General features: G+C 43.0%; 2 protein-coding genes across 2 annotated transcripts in view; one reads left to right on the forward strand and one right to left on the reverse strand.

Annotated features, from left to right (window-relative positions):
• DYNC1H1 (dynein cytoplasmic 1 heavy chain 1) overlaps positions 1 to 4,569 on the forward strand; it is a 44,857-nt gene extending 40,288 nt beyond the window's left edge. The window contains exons 71-78 of the mRNA XM_062495617.1: positions 42 to 259; positions 454 to 557; positions 935 to 1,146; positions 1,623 to 1,776; positions 2,603 to 2,745; positions 3,127 to 3,295; positions 3,654 to 3,781; positions 4,196 to 4,569. Coding sequence (XP_062351601.1) covers positions 42 to 259; positions 454 to 557; positions 935 to 1,146; positions 1,623 to 1,776; positions 2,603 to 2,745; positions 3,127 to 3,295; positions 3,654 to 3,781; positions 4,196 to 4,324 — 1,257 coding nt within the window. The 3' untranslated portion in view covers positions 4,325 to 4,569. The remainder of the gene's footprint in view (positions 1 to 41; positions 260 to 453; positions 558 to 934; positions 1,147 to 1,622; positions 1,777 to 2,602; positions 2,746 to 3,126; positions 3,296 to 3,653; positions 3,782 to 4,195) is intronic.
• A 2,787-nt stretch (positions 4,570 to 7,356) lies between these two features.
• Positions 7,357 to 12,862, reverse strand: LOC134045579 (uncharacterized). The gene is made up of 4 exons (XM_062495402.1): positions 12,750 to 12,862; positions 11,282 to 11,429; positions 9,912 to 9,965; positions 7,357 to 8,068 (listed from the first exon to the last, which is right to left on the reverse strand). The coding sequence occupies exons 1-4, from the start codon at positions 12,860 to 12,862 to the stop codon at positions 7,589 to 7,591; spliced, it is 795 nt and encodes a 264-aa protein (XP_062351386.1). The 3' UTR covers positions 7,357 to 7,588.
• Between the last annotated feature and the right edge of the window lie 1,648 nt (positions 12,863 to 14,510).

The following is a 14,510-nucleotide window of genomic DNA, read 5'->3' on the forward strand; positions in this document are numbered from 1 at the left end:
AAAGCCTTGGCAATTCAACAATTGTTTCCTGCTAATTATAGGGTCGCCAAAACATTTCCCCTGATAAGATCCCCTGGTCTGCACTGAAGACACTGATGGCCCAGTCTATCTATGGAGGTCGTATCGATAATGAATTTGATCAACGTTTGTTAAACACTTTCTTGGAACGTCTGTTCACTACCTTAAGTTTTGACAGTGAATTCAAATTGGCTTGCAAGGTTGATGGACACAAAGATATTCAGATGCCAGATGGAATCAGGTATAATTTTTTCCTTATCATGATCTCTTATGTACAACCTTTTTTTAATTAGAAAACTGCACACAAAGAAAAACTGCAAACCAAGCACATAACCTGTATTTCTGTGCTCTGTAAACATCTGTGTCAGGCAAAGCATTACCTTGGCATTCTTGCAGAGGAAACCCTTTAATGAATATTAAAACTCTGCCTTGCAGGCGTGAAGAGTTTGTCCAGTGGGTTGAGATGCTCCCAGATACACAAACGCCATCATGGCTGGGACTGCCAAATAATGCAGAGAAAGTTCTTCTCACCACACAAGGTAAATCCAGAACTTCAGCAATGTCTTCCCTGGATTACCAGGCCACCATTTTAACTAAAAAGCAAGACAGAAATAAAAATTCTGCTGAAGAGTCAATAGCTTTCTCCTTCTCCTTCAACATAATTGGCTTTTGAGTAGTCCAAAAACTGAGCAGGAGCCTGTGAATCAAAAAAGCCAGTTATATTTAGTCTTCCAGATGGCAGGCTCCTATCTTGATTCTGAAAAGCTTTATTGTAAGCTTCTGGAGCCACCTACAGCTGGGCAGTTCTGAATCTTTGGTCTAGACTAGGAATAATGGAAAGTCCTGGTTCTTGCATGTAGTGGGATGTTTTAATCTTGATGCCACTGCTTCTCCAACAGTAAATCTTCTGTTTCAGGCATAGATATGATCAGTAAAATGCTAAAAATGCAGATGCTGGAGGATGAAGATGATCTGGCTTATGCAGAAACTGAGAAGAAGACAAGAACTGATTCTACATCAGATGGACGCCCAGCCTGGATGAGAACACTGCATACCACAGCCTCTAACTGGCTTCACCTTATCCCACAAACTTTAAACCACCTGAAGCGGACTGTGGAAAACATCAAAGTAAGGACTATGTTTTATTTAATGTGGGCATAGGAAAAGCACAAGTTCAGGTGCCTTGTGATCTTTAAGTATCAATTACACTGCTGAGGGGTCAATGGAACCTGTATTAATGCTGATTTTGAGTGCCATAGCCATGTAATGACCTGCTGGGTTTCTTGAAATGCTGCTAAAACCTGGTTTATGTCTTTTGGGTAGTATTTGAAGAAATGCAGTGGCAAACAGTCTAGCCAGACAGTCTGCACTAATTGTTCTTAACTGTGACTTCTACTTCCTTGCTTCTCCAAAGGAGAGAAGACTGTTGGTTGTAAAAACAGTTTCTGCAATCACTTTTTACACCAGAGGCTGCATCTTCATGTTCATTGCTTGTAGGCACAATGTCACTGCTCCATCCACCCAGAATTTGGGGGTTGTTTTTCATAGCAGTTTTCCAGCAAGGACTTTGATCTGCAGCTTACTTTGAATGTTTTGACCATCAGGATCCTTTGTTCCGGTTCTTTGAGAGAGAGGTGAAAATGGGAGCTAAGCTGCTCCAGGATGTTCGTCAGGACCTGGCAGATGTGGTTCAAGTGTGTGAAGGGAAAAAGAAACAAACCAACTATTTGCGTACACTGATAAATGAGCTGGTGAAAGGTATGGGAATTCAAATTAGCATTTCCCAGGGCTCTCTTTGCTTCTTGCACTCTGTAAGAGGCTGCTGTCAGTGGTCAGCAGCTTAAAAAAGTCCAAAAATGGTAGAAAAATGTGGATAGACTTTGCCACTTGACATAAGCAATACTTAAAGTTGAGTATAAAATTCCCATTGGCTTGGTATGAGATTTCAAGTTGAGGTTGATAATAGCCTAATAATTAGGCTATAATAATAGTACAATAGACCTTAATAGTAATACTGTTTTGCTTTTTTGTACAATTTATATTAGCAGCTTAATTTCTAGGCTGAAATCTTACTAAATTCTCTCAATTTCTGACTTGTAATAGAACAAAGTTATTTATGCCACCAAATGAGGTAGTATTGGCCCTATAAAATCTCCTGAAAATATTCAGGTTCTTTGAATTTCTGTTTAAAGATTGTACACACTTGTGGAATTTTCAGACATGCTGCATGTTGTAATACATGGTGATTTGAACAAAAGTATTTTCTGAAACACAGATACTTGACCTCTTCAGTTTTTTTCTAAAGAACTCAAATCTTCATGCAGAGCTGAAGATTAGGTCTTGCAGTAAATAGTTGTATGTAACTGCAGCTGCTCTTGAAGGGTGTCTGTAACTGGGTGGCATTTTAAATACAGAGTAGACCTGGAGGCCATTTGCTTTACAATCTTTGAAGGTGCTTTCACATACTGAAGGGCCTTTTAAAATAGAGGTTGATATTCCTGTCCAGGTCTTCAAAGTTTCAATATAGTGTGTAATTTCAACTTGTATATGTGAACAAAACTTAATTCTAATCATATCTTTGTAGGTATTTTGCCTCGTAGCTGGTCTCATTACACAGTGCCAGCTGGTATGACTGTTATCCAGTGGGTGTCTGACTTCAGTGAGCGCATTAAACAGCTCCAGAATATTTCCCAGGCAGCTGCATCTGGTGGAGCAAAAGAACTGAAGGTACCTTGTGCTGATTTCTCAGGGTTATTGGTGCAGCTGTGTAAGTGCTTCCTGAAGTCTTCACATCAGGACTTGTAAATAGCTCCTCAGTCAATGAGCTTGAGTCAATGTTCTCTGAAATGTCTGTGAATACTGCTGAGCACCTCCTGATTGCAGCATGATGAGGCTTAAGCAGGCTAACTGCACAGAGATCAGAGGGAGCATTAGTATTGTGGAACAGGAGACAAAGCCTTAGAGCAAAAAGCATCTTAGCAAGTTACACTGTGTTCCAATAGTAGCAGGAACATTTTAATGTAAATAGATAGCTGAAGTATTTATAATAGCCATTAATTAATACTGCAGCTGAAATACTTTTTTCCCTGTATTTTTTCCCTTAAATAGAACATTCATGTGTGTCTGGGTGGCCTGTTTGTACCAGAGGCATATATTACTGCTACAAGACAGTATGTTGCCCAAGCAAACAGTTGGTCCCTTGAAGAACTCTGTCTTGAGGTCAATGTTACAACTACCCAGAATGCAGTCCTGGATGCCTGCAGCTTTGGAGTCACAGGTAAACTTGGCTGAAGGAAGGGACCTTGCTCTGAAATGTGTTCAGAAGTTTCTGGTACTAAATGGGCTATGTCAAATGAAAAAGATGCTGTTGTTGCAAAAGTTAATACTCACTTTCTTGAAAGTATTTTCAGATTAATCTGATAATTATTAGGGAAGTACTTGCAATACTAATAAATCTCAAGACTGGGGTCAGTATATATTGAAGTGGTACTGCATAGTGTATCACCTACAACCTCTTCATTTTGCAGTATGAAATGCTTCTCATTTAGAGGACTTAGCCCTTAAATGATACAGAGGGAGACTGCCTTTGGATGTGTGAAAGCTCTTAGAACTCTAAAATGTATTGCAATTTGCAGGCCTGAAGCTTCAGGGAGCTACATGCAGTAACAACAAGCTGTCGCTTTCAAATGCAATTTCAACTGTCCTGCCCATTACACAGCTTCGCTGGATCAAGCAGACAAATGCTGATAAAAAAGCAAATGTTGTAAGTATTGATGAAAATACTTAGATATCCCTAGCAATTTTTTTCCTAAGGCTTTATGGATCCTTCTACCAAGCACAACAAATCAAATATGTGTTCTCTAGTTACTCTTGGTGTCTGCTGGCATCTGATTTCAGGGCTAGCAGCAAGCAGACACAGTGCTGACCGTGTCTTCCCTTTGTAGATAAAAAGGAGAGGCATCCAAAAATGCTGTTCAGTGCTGTTCAAGTCAAAACTCAAGTTTATACCTGTAGCAGCATCCGTGGATTTATTAAGTTTGGAGTTTTTCCTCATATTTTGAATACTGAGTTATCTGAGACCAAGTTCCCATCTCATTGGTACCATATAGTGTTACAGAAATCTTTGACACTCTTCAGATGTCTTACAAAACTCTTCTATATTCATGTTTTTCCCCAGGTTACTTTACCAGTTTATCTGAACTTCACTCGTGCTGATCTGATTTTCACTGTTGACTTTGAAATAGCCACCAAAGAAGATCCCCGCAGCTTCTATGAGCGTGGTGTTGCAGTTCTCTGCACTGAGTGAACAAACTTACTTTCACTGGTTAATGCTATACTAAGTGTCAGTCTTCTGTGTAGTGCTCACCTGTACTTCTGTAATCAGGGTAGGTTAGCAGATGGATTTGTGTCAAGTTGGCTGGAAAAGTGATGATGCATTGGGAAGTTGATAGGCCAGAGAGATTTCTTTGAAGGAAGATTGAATGGGATTTTTAGAGGGTTATTGATAGATGTGATATTTGATGGATTATGTTATATTAAATAAAATATACAGCAAAAATTTTGACCGTCTGTTTCTGTTAATCTGATTCTTAGTGATGGTTTTGGTCTGGAAAACCTATACCTATGATCCTTTCAGAGAATAACTGAATTGCTCTTCAAGCTAGCCTCCAGTAACAGGAACCTTGGAATGTAAGTCTGTAGTGCAGTAAGACACAAAGATTGACATTTCTTGTGATAATTCAGGCCATTGCATTAATTATTTGCAATGGACTGGGTCTTACTTGAAGTAACCTGCTACAATGCATTGAGAAGCTGGAGAATCCTGAACTGAACTTTCTTGTCCTATTGACCACAGAGCTTCCTATTTCTCAAATTGCTTTTATGGTGAAATATGTCTCCACATTCATGTCTCAGTAACCCAAGAGGAAGCTATTAAATGTTACAATATTATTTGAGACTCTCACATGTGACCAGCTGTTACTAAATTAGGGAAGCTTAGAATTCCTGCTAATTTCTTGGGTTGCTGTAATGGTTTGGGCATTTGCTTGCTTTTTCTGATCCTGAACTCGTTGGCTAAGCATTTCTACCTTGCTGACTATCCTCAGAACAGCTGTCCTCTCTGACACTGGCTAAAGTTAAGTGTTCAAAGACATGTATAAAGAACACAGGTACACTGCTTTCTAATCTCAAACTGGAAATCTTGGGAGCCCCTTCCTTCAGTGATTGCTCCTATGATAGTGACTTTCATGAGATCTAGTGTTTTTCTGTGATAAGGGGTTCTACAGTACAAGCCTGTGCTGGGAGGTAAAATTGCTATCTCAGCCTGCCTCACAGGCAGCCTGCCTCATATTTGTTTTGGTCAATGCTTGCTGTTTACTAAAACAGAATTCTGCTGTCTGCCCTCTTCCTACTGTTTTGCAAAATTAATCCCTGAGGTTGAACCATCCTGGCTGGATTTTTTTACTTTACAAAGTGTGAATCCCAGACCAGTAAATCATGTACTCTTTGTGCAGTTCTTCCCCAATTGTAAGGAACAGAGATGAGAGCTATGTGCATCATGATCCAAAGTGAGTTGTAACTATAATGCCTTTGCTTTATTTCAGCCTCTATGAAAACAGAGTTTGCTTTCAAGCACCAGAATACGTCTGGAACTGATACCACTGCCTCCAGCATGGTTTCAGTTACATTGTATAGAGAAAAGCACCTCCGGCTAGTAGCCATGCTCTGGGTACCAGCTGCAATATGAAGTATTAGCTTAAATTAAGAGCTGGCTGTTGGCAGCTCCACTGAACATGCACCTTCCTTTCAGCAACTGCTGTTTGTGCACAGCTCATAGACCTGGGCTGTGGTACCACTTACAGCTACTCTTAAAACTCTGCCTAAACCAGTTTCACCTATTGACAAATGTTGATGGGGAAAACAAGAGTCTCGTGTCCTAGAGCTTCCCAAACTCTTCAGGTCTTTTAAGTTAGCTTCTGCATTAGGCCTGGCTTAATAAAAGGTGTAATTACAGTTCACAAGTTAATGCACAGCTGCATTCTCATACTGAATAAACATATTCCAATGAGTAGACACTGTTCCATGTGGCTTACCTTTCCACTTACTTCCCTCCTCTCCTGTCATGTTTTTCCCATGCTGTGTAAAACAGCTGCTTTAAAAATGAAATCCTCTTCAGGTGAGCTTAGGGGTTTTGGTTGCAGTTTGAAAGTCAGGGCATTCAGTTTTATTAAGCCTCAGCTGCTTGGGCTGAGAGCTAGAGTGTCTAATAGCTAAGACTTAAAATGAGGGAATTTGACTGTATCACAGTGTTATGTTCCTAAGCTTTTCACAAATCTTCATTCCAGAGAGCTGTAGCCTAGCTGCAGTACGCATAAATCGATAACTGCAAGTTGATGGTTGGTTGGTGGTTTGTTTGGGGTTTTTTTCAATTAATTTCAACGTTTTCACTGCAGCAATCTTTGCCTCTGGACAAGTCAAGGGGCAACCACAGTAACTTCTGTCTTGAGGCAAAGGCCTCTGAAACTTACTGTTTAACCACATATATTCCAAGCTGTTTAAAAACCATTTCCAGCCGGGGGAATGAGGATGAAAGAAAAGTTGCTTTAATGAAATAAATAGACAGGTGGAAGGGTGCAATGCTAGCACTTAAATAATATTTTGAGTGGCTTTCCATCTTATGAAAGAAACTGGAAACTTAACAATCTCTGCCAGTTATACAAAACAAATGCTTCCACAAGTTGCTAGTACTAATATCTTTCAAGCTATCATTGCATGTTCATCGTTAGTAGTTTCCCTCCTACAGACATGGACTACCCAGATTCTAAACCTAATTAAAGAAATTACCATACAGGAGAGGGCAATCAGAGACAGCTTTTGCTCTCTAACTGGCCTCCCACCTGTGGGCACCACTCCTGGAGCTCCTGAATGATTGCTGTCACTAAGAAGCTCCGAGCTCATGTGTTCCACATCAGATTATAAACACTGATCTGGCAGCTACACAGAAACTGCCCAAAACATTGGTCAAACGAGGTAGGAGCAGCTGTCTTAACAGCAACTAGACTATTTCTCCCTCTTTGAAGGAGAAAATAAATGCTGGATGGCCAGTAGTTGCAATCAGTTCTGCTGTTGGTAGTAAAACCTGTATGGTCAGACACAGCAAGAGCCAAAGATGACATGAAGCAGGTGCCACACAAGCCATAGCTAGTGGAAGCTAATTGCAGCCAAGGGCTCATTCTTTCACTCCTCAACAAACCCCTGGCAGTGTTGGTGAAATTAGACTGAAACTGAGCAACTGCCTCCAGGTACTGCACCCAGGAGCAGGAGCTGGTGCTTCCAGAGGACCTGGGCACCAAACTTGTCTGTCATGCTGTGGCTACAACTGGAATTGCCACACGACGTGTTTGATTCTGTTTTTCAAGTGGATCACAGCACTTAACTGTACAGTGCAGTGCAGTGCATTTGTAACAGGCTTAAGGCAGCCTGTTTAGTTCAGGTACACTCTGCAAAAGAAACCTCTACCAAGAATGATCCTTCAGAACAGTTTTTTCCCATGATTTATTCATCCCTTAGATTAAGTTGCACGGAATTTCTTTCTCTTTAGTTTTTCACTAGCACCCTCTGGAGCAGGAATCTCTTGTTTTCTTTTAATTACGGGCTGCTCTGCCATTGTGCCATCACAGTGAGCTGCGAGCAGGGGCTGTGGAGCAGTGTCAGCCGGGATTGCAGGGAGATCTGCGGGGACTGAAGAGTTAAGAACCATCGGTAAGGCGTGGTCCGGTGCCAGCCCCGTGGGGGTAAATGCTTCTGTGGCTGGAGGCAGCAACAGATCCTTCTGGAGACCGGGAAGCTCCAGGGCTGTTCTGCAGTCATTTACTGCCTGAATTTCACTGACATTTGGAGGATTAGGGAAGGATTCCTCATCTTCTGAAGTATCAGCATCCTCCAAAGGCATTGCTTTTGAGCAGGCACTGTTTGTCCACAGTGCATCTTTTATACCACAGTCAGTGTGAACAGATGCGTCTTCTGAATCACCGTCATAAGGATCTAAAAACTAAAATAAACATCTCTAAGCATGGTGGATGATTATTTGTCCTTAAAAAAAAAAAAAAAACAAAAAAAACCAACATGCAACATACAGTGGACTTTAAAATCCCTTTCAACCTAAGTTACAGATTTACTGTGTAAGCTTTTCTGTTTATCTACACACTCCTACCTCTATTTTAGTTTCTGAATGCTATACCAAGAACTGTGTAAAACCTACTTGTAGTCCCCTGAATTCCTTTGCTTTCTTGGGTCCTCCAGCAAGTGGGCTAGGCAAAACCTATTTAAGAGAAGTTAACATAGGTTTATAAGGCACTTATAAAAAAAATAAATATAATAAATAAAACAAAAAGAACAGTAGGTGGAAATCCTACAGAAGACAAAGCCAGATTGTGACATCACTTTGCTAAAAGACAATAAAAAGTGTGTCTCAGTCCAACTTTTAAAGGTTTGGTAAAGTTAACCTAAAATAGAGCTATGGTAAAGTCTTAGAGCCTTCAAACACTGCACTAAAGGGAAACAATGAGCAATTACATACCACCAGAAAAATAAACCAAATCAGCACATAAATAATGATAGTCAGGATACAATTTAGAGTTCAGAGAGCTTCCCTCCCACTCATGTCTGTTTTTGCTCTTTTTGTTCTTTCAAATGGGGATGATTTGAAATCCCAAAATATCACTTAGAGTCTTCGTCTATTAATTAAAAAAACAAACAAAGCCATGTAGGGAGACTCCATTTAGAAAGCAAACACCAGGTACCAAGTCTCACAAAGGGAAAGAAGTTAACAGCAAAGAAAGTGGGAAAGTTCTTGAAAATGATCCACCACACGTGTTCAGAGAACACACTGCCAGTCAGTGCCGTGCTGCTTCCAGTGGGAAGGGGGAGAACTGAACACAGCTGAGACAAAGCAGGGCTCAGGAATCTGGGCTCAGCAGAAAACCAAAGGCTTTATGAGAGGAGCTGAAGTCCAAGCCCGTTTGTGATTCTGTAACTCTTGTGCTGCTTCAAGGACAGGGACACCCTTACAAAGCCCTTCTGCTTCTCCAAAGAGCACAGAAATCCCCCAGTCCTGACCTGGCCCCTGCCTCAGCACCCTCAATGAGAGCAGCCAGCTCTTTGTTCAGGCTGGGACCTGTGCAAGCCCCCCTGCCACCCTGCCCAGCCATCACACAGCTGGACTTCCATCCTGGTTTCTCCCAGGAGAACACAGACATGTCCATCCTTGCCCTGACCTTTCTGGAAGGTGAAATAATGGCAGATTCCTGGCAGGTTGCTCCTCCAAGTCACAAATCACAGTGATTCACATGGACCAACAGTGAGCATCAATTCCTCAGAATATTTCCCACAAATTAAGTGTTTTGTTTTCTACTCCAGCATCAGGTCTTTTTTCATCTGTACTAAACACCCTGGATTCACAGAACAATGTTCAAGAAGTTACCAATATCCATAACTAACTGCCACAGCAACAGAGCTTATCTCCTCCAAAAGGGACAGTCAGAAGCTAGATGTTCTCCACCCAGAGCTGAAGAAATCCCACTGGACCAGAGCTGCTAAAAGTCAACTACCAGGAACAGCACAGGTCAGCACTTTCTTAGTATTCATCTGCTTTAAACACTGTCTCTTTCCTGCCCCAGCCCCCTAGAATCACCTTTTCTAAAGTTAGTAACAGTTGTAAAAAAGAGCCTGATGGAAAGGGTAGTATTGGGTTTGGGGTTGTTTTGGGGTTTTTTGCATTCACAAAATCAACAACCCCATAACATGCCTTAGATGCTCCCTGTTGAGGCTGAAGGAAGAGCTGGATGCACATCAGGGAATCACACCAGCATGAGAACACTTCAGTCAGTCCTTACCTCTGCCTTGGATTCAGACTCTGACTCTGTGCTTGACTCCACTGTGCACTTCTGCTGCAGAGGAGGAAGGGAGAGAAATGCCACTCAGTGCAGAAGTTACTGCAGCTTCAGGCTGAAGCTGAAGTTCTAGTACCAGCTGTAGGTGATGAGTTTCTCCAAACCTTCCCCATATTAAGTCGGCTTGCCTTTCCAAATATCCCACAGTTGTGGTGTTGATTGGGTTGTGCAAGTGAGACGCAAGGGGAAAATAGAAGCCTCTCTCATCACTCCTCACCTCCAAAAACACAAAGGGAAGCAGACCAGAACGTGCCTTAGGCTTGCTGAGAATGGTTACTTCAGGCTTGTAACTTTACAAAGTGTTTTTTAGTTTGTACTGTTTTTCAGTTTGTTTCTTTGTATTTGGTGGCCCTAGGGCTCAGAAATGTAACTGTAGATGAATGACTCAAAACACCCTAATTTTTTTCTAAAGATCTCACTTAGAGACCATATAAACAAACAAATGAGTCCCCTGGTCCCCAGAGGGTAGGACAGAAGTTGAAGAGTTGCCTCCATCCTTCCCATTTAAATTAATTCATTCATACCTGTTCTTCAATGTACTCTTTTCCAGCCCAGCCAGCTGCACCCTCAGATTGAGGGCAAACCAGAAAATGCTTTCTGAATTGTATTTTAATAGGGAGGTAGAGAAGCAGCAATTAGAAAAGTTACCATATATTTTCGTGCCAGTCTTTCTATGCAGTCTGGGCTTTTAACAGAATCCTCCTTTTCCTGAGCATCTGCTGAAACAGGTAGAAGGTAAGAGAGCACATTAGAGAAAACCTTCTCGGAGATAAAATGCCTAGACATGGCTACTCCCTTCATGCAAGAAAAGTTCATCAGTCCTTCACATACTCTGTGTTAAGCTCTTAATCAAAGGCAGCTTCTGTTTAAAAATAAATAAGAAGCAGCCACTGTCTTCTACCACAAGACTTCATTCATTTGTCCTTCATGCAGCCTGAGGAAAATAAAACTTCTTTTAAGGAGCCTATGCCAAACCATAGAGGGTCATTTCTTCTTTTTAGGTGCTACAAGTTTTCTGAATCCTTAAAGAGGTATTTGTGCTCAAGATATCTTACCAGACTAGAGAGGGATAAATGCAAAACTGTGCCAAAAGGCAGCCCTCTGTTCCAGTTCCCCACTCCTAAAAATTCAGTCTCTGTCAACTCACACATCCTCTCCCCCTGCTTAGGGCTCTGTTACAGGGGCTCCCTCCCTTCCACAGCCCCGTACCAGTACCCATCCCCATCCCCCGTGCCCATTCCCATCCTCATCCCCCGTACCCATCCCCATTCCCATCCCCCGTACCCGACCCATTCCCATCCCCATCCCCCTACCCTTCCCATCCTCCTGCCGCTTCCTCCGCCGCTGTCTCCTCCCAGCCGAAGCCATCCTGGGCCCAGCCCCTGCTGCCTCTCCAGCTTTATGGGCCGGGCTCTCACCCTCACACAGCCCCGCTCAACCTCCTCCACCTGGGAGCTGCTCCTTCAAAAAAAGAGGGAGTTAAACAAGAAAACTCCAGAGTGAAACCCGCCGGCCAAAGAAAGCTCTTTGTGCCACTGCAAGGCTGCTCTGTGTGGGGCCTGCACTCCTTTAGTCACTACATTCCTCAAGTGTAAAATAAAATACACACACGTACATATATATATATATATTTAAAAGCACACGTATAGGCCAGGGATGTGACACCTGCCTCTGCTCTCACCCATTTATTTTCTGGAGCCCCGTTTCCTTCACATGCCCCCCAGGCTGACAGAAATCTGTGCTCAAAGGGAAGTCCCCTCTTCCCTCCAGAGACAGCCAGGGTGATCCAAGGTGCTCCTTCCTGTGATTTGCTGCAGATGATCTCCCCTGTAGCAGAGGGGCAGTTGTAGCTGAGCATCCTTCTTAATCAATTACAATCCAACACAATAATTTTACTGTTTTTAAATACCAGGAGCAGTATTTTTTCAGAGTTCCTGGAGAACTACAGGTCTGTCTTCCACAAACTAGAAGATCTGATTTGACCCTTTAAAAGCCACATTTCTATTCCCTTTTTTTCTTGTTATTTTTATAGGGAATGAGGAACTATTGTTACTTTTTTCCAAATCAAATTCCTTTTCTTCCCATTATCTTTTTCCTAGCTAGCTTTCTTGCATCTTTCTGCACTGTGCAGAAGGCACTACAATATAAAAAACCTCAGCAAAATAAACATCTCTAAAGCCAGGTTGTTGCTCCAAAAAGACACCAGAAACAAGTCCCAGCGGGGCTGACAGTGACAGCAGCTGTACCAGGAGCAGCTCAAAACCCCACAAGCCTTCACCCCACTTCTGTCTCCAGCTGAGCTAGACCTTGTTGCTTACCCTCTTTTCTTCCCAAACACCTGTCTTTTCATCTCCTTACCTTCTCTACCCAGACAAAAATCTGATGATTACTCCCTCTCCAGAATCTCCAACCACTTCATAACACAGCAACCAAGAATTTCCCTCAACACCCCATGGCACCTCCCACCTCTGAAGTGGAACCTAAGGAGGCTGTTAGTGCCTGCAGCACCAGCTGAGCTGAGTGAGCACAAACGATCATCAGCTTCACCCAAATACAGGGCTGGGAGTTCTTGCTCCCACAAAACCCTGCCCAAAATTAGCAACTGATTCGTTCCAGGCAGCAGCTGTTAGCAACAAGGCCCCGGCTCCATGGATTGTTTGGTCTGGAGGGGCTGCAGGGGCGAGCAGAGCCCAAGGCTCCCACCGCACACCTGCTCCCTGTGCCCTTCTGGGCAGCGCTTACAGCTCACACCGCAATTCCCAGGGAGGTCTGGGATGTCACCTCCCAGAGCACACGGGCGATGCCATCGCCGAGCCCTGTGGCTGCAGTGTGGATGAGGTGGCCCGAGGGTCACAGAGGCGCAGTGATGATCCCTCCAGGTTCATTCCCATCATTTCCTACTGCTCACTGCTCTGCCTCTCCTCATCACTCTTGGTCCTGCACAGAACTTGTGCCAGCCTCAGCAAGCTCTGATTTCCCTTGAGTCCAGGCTTTCTTATGGTCTGGCTGCTCAGCGTAATACAGGGAATGACTCAAAAACATCCGACAGGCTCTCAGGGCAAGAAATACTAGAGCTAACCCCAAGTTTCAGCTGAATTAATCTCTTAGAGATAAGTTTTCAAGAGAGGTTAAGACTTGTGCCATCAATGACCAAGTGGAAAAAAAAGTCTTTGGCATTGTCACTGTAAATTTCAAACCCCAGTGTTATTAATTGTTGAGATCTTCTCACCATTTTTTAGACATTATAAAAGATCTTGTAAGACATATTTTAGGCACAAGTCAAGCATACCTTACAATATCCCTTAGTTTTGATACAGTACTATTGAATCAGATTTTTGGACACCGAGGTCTTGAAGCAATAACCTAAAGCTTTCTGCAGTCTGTTCTCCTGGTAACTTCCAACACTATCACAGAAGGAAGCCCTTTGCCCCTGATCATTGCTTCTGTCACCCACACACCAAACTGGAAAGCAGAACTGGTGCACAAATTAGAAACTGCAACTCCCTCTCTGCACCTGGCATGATGCTGTGTTTGCCATTACATGCATCACTGTGAGGAGTGCTGATGGAAACACAGCACATCTCACCCAGGGAGAGCAAAGAGCTCCTGCCGAGGCACAGGGATACCCGAGTTCAATGCACATCTCACAGAGTCCCCAGGCAGGGCTGGGGGGAACCACAAAGGAAATTATGTCCTTGCTCTGGCAATGCTTCTCTCACCGATATCCAGGCATCAGTCTCTTCTGCAGATTTTTATGAGGTAACCATAATTTGAAATTACTTTGAACATTTCACATCATACTTCTGGAATGTGAGGTGCAGAAGACAAATGCTCCACTTGTTACACACATTCAGCCTTCAGCAATTGTGTAAGCAGAACAGAAGCTGTTATTTTCATACCCCATCTTCTTGATATTTGGAAGCACATAAGCACCTCCGGCACATAGGAACACCAGCTTTAATTCCTCACCTTGCACTGTATCCTCCACCCCAACCTGTGTAAAACACGGAGATGCCTCTCCCTGCCCTCAGCGTGCTGCTTTGACATGAGCATCTCCTTATAGAGCCTCAACTTGCACGGCTGATTTTGAATGAGTACACACAAAATCCAGTTTAGGTGCCTGCAGTCAGGAGCAGACACCCCATCCTTCACCTTACCACAGAAAGAACAGCAGACCACGGGCATAGGTAAACGAGTTACTTTACCATCAGAGCTCCTGCTTCATGGAGCAGAACATATGGACACAGGAAAACAGCAGGGCAAGATGGTCAGAACTTAACCCTTAACTCTCCTCTCCCCTCAAAGCAGTTAGTTTAAGCCACTGAATACTGAATGATCTGCCTGAAGGCAACAAACAGGCACTAAGGGGAAGTTACTGGGTAGATCCCTTTTCCAGAGACAGTTCCTGCTCTGGTGTGGCACCGATTTGTACTGGGATCAGCAAGCACACCCTATTAATTATACATACAGATCTGGAGTTCAAGGGGAGCAAGTGCAGAGCAGTTTTTATTTCAGTGTGAACAGAAAAGTCAGTGACACAGC

Source organism: Cinclus cinclus, chromosome 6 (assembly GCF_963662255.1).
Source record: "Cinclus cinclus chromosome 6, bCinCin1.1, whole genome shotgun sequence".
Lineage (NCBI taxonomy): Eukaryota > Metazoa > Chordata > Aves > Passeriformes > Cinclidae > Cinclus > Cinclus cinclus.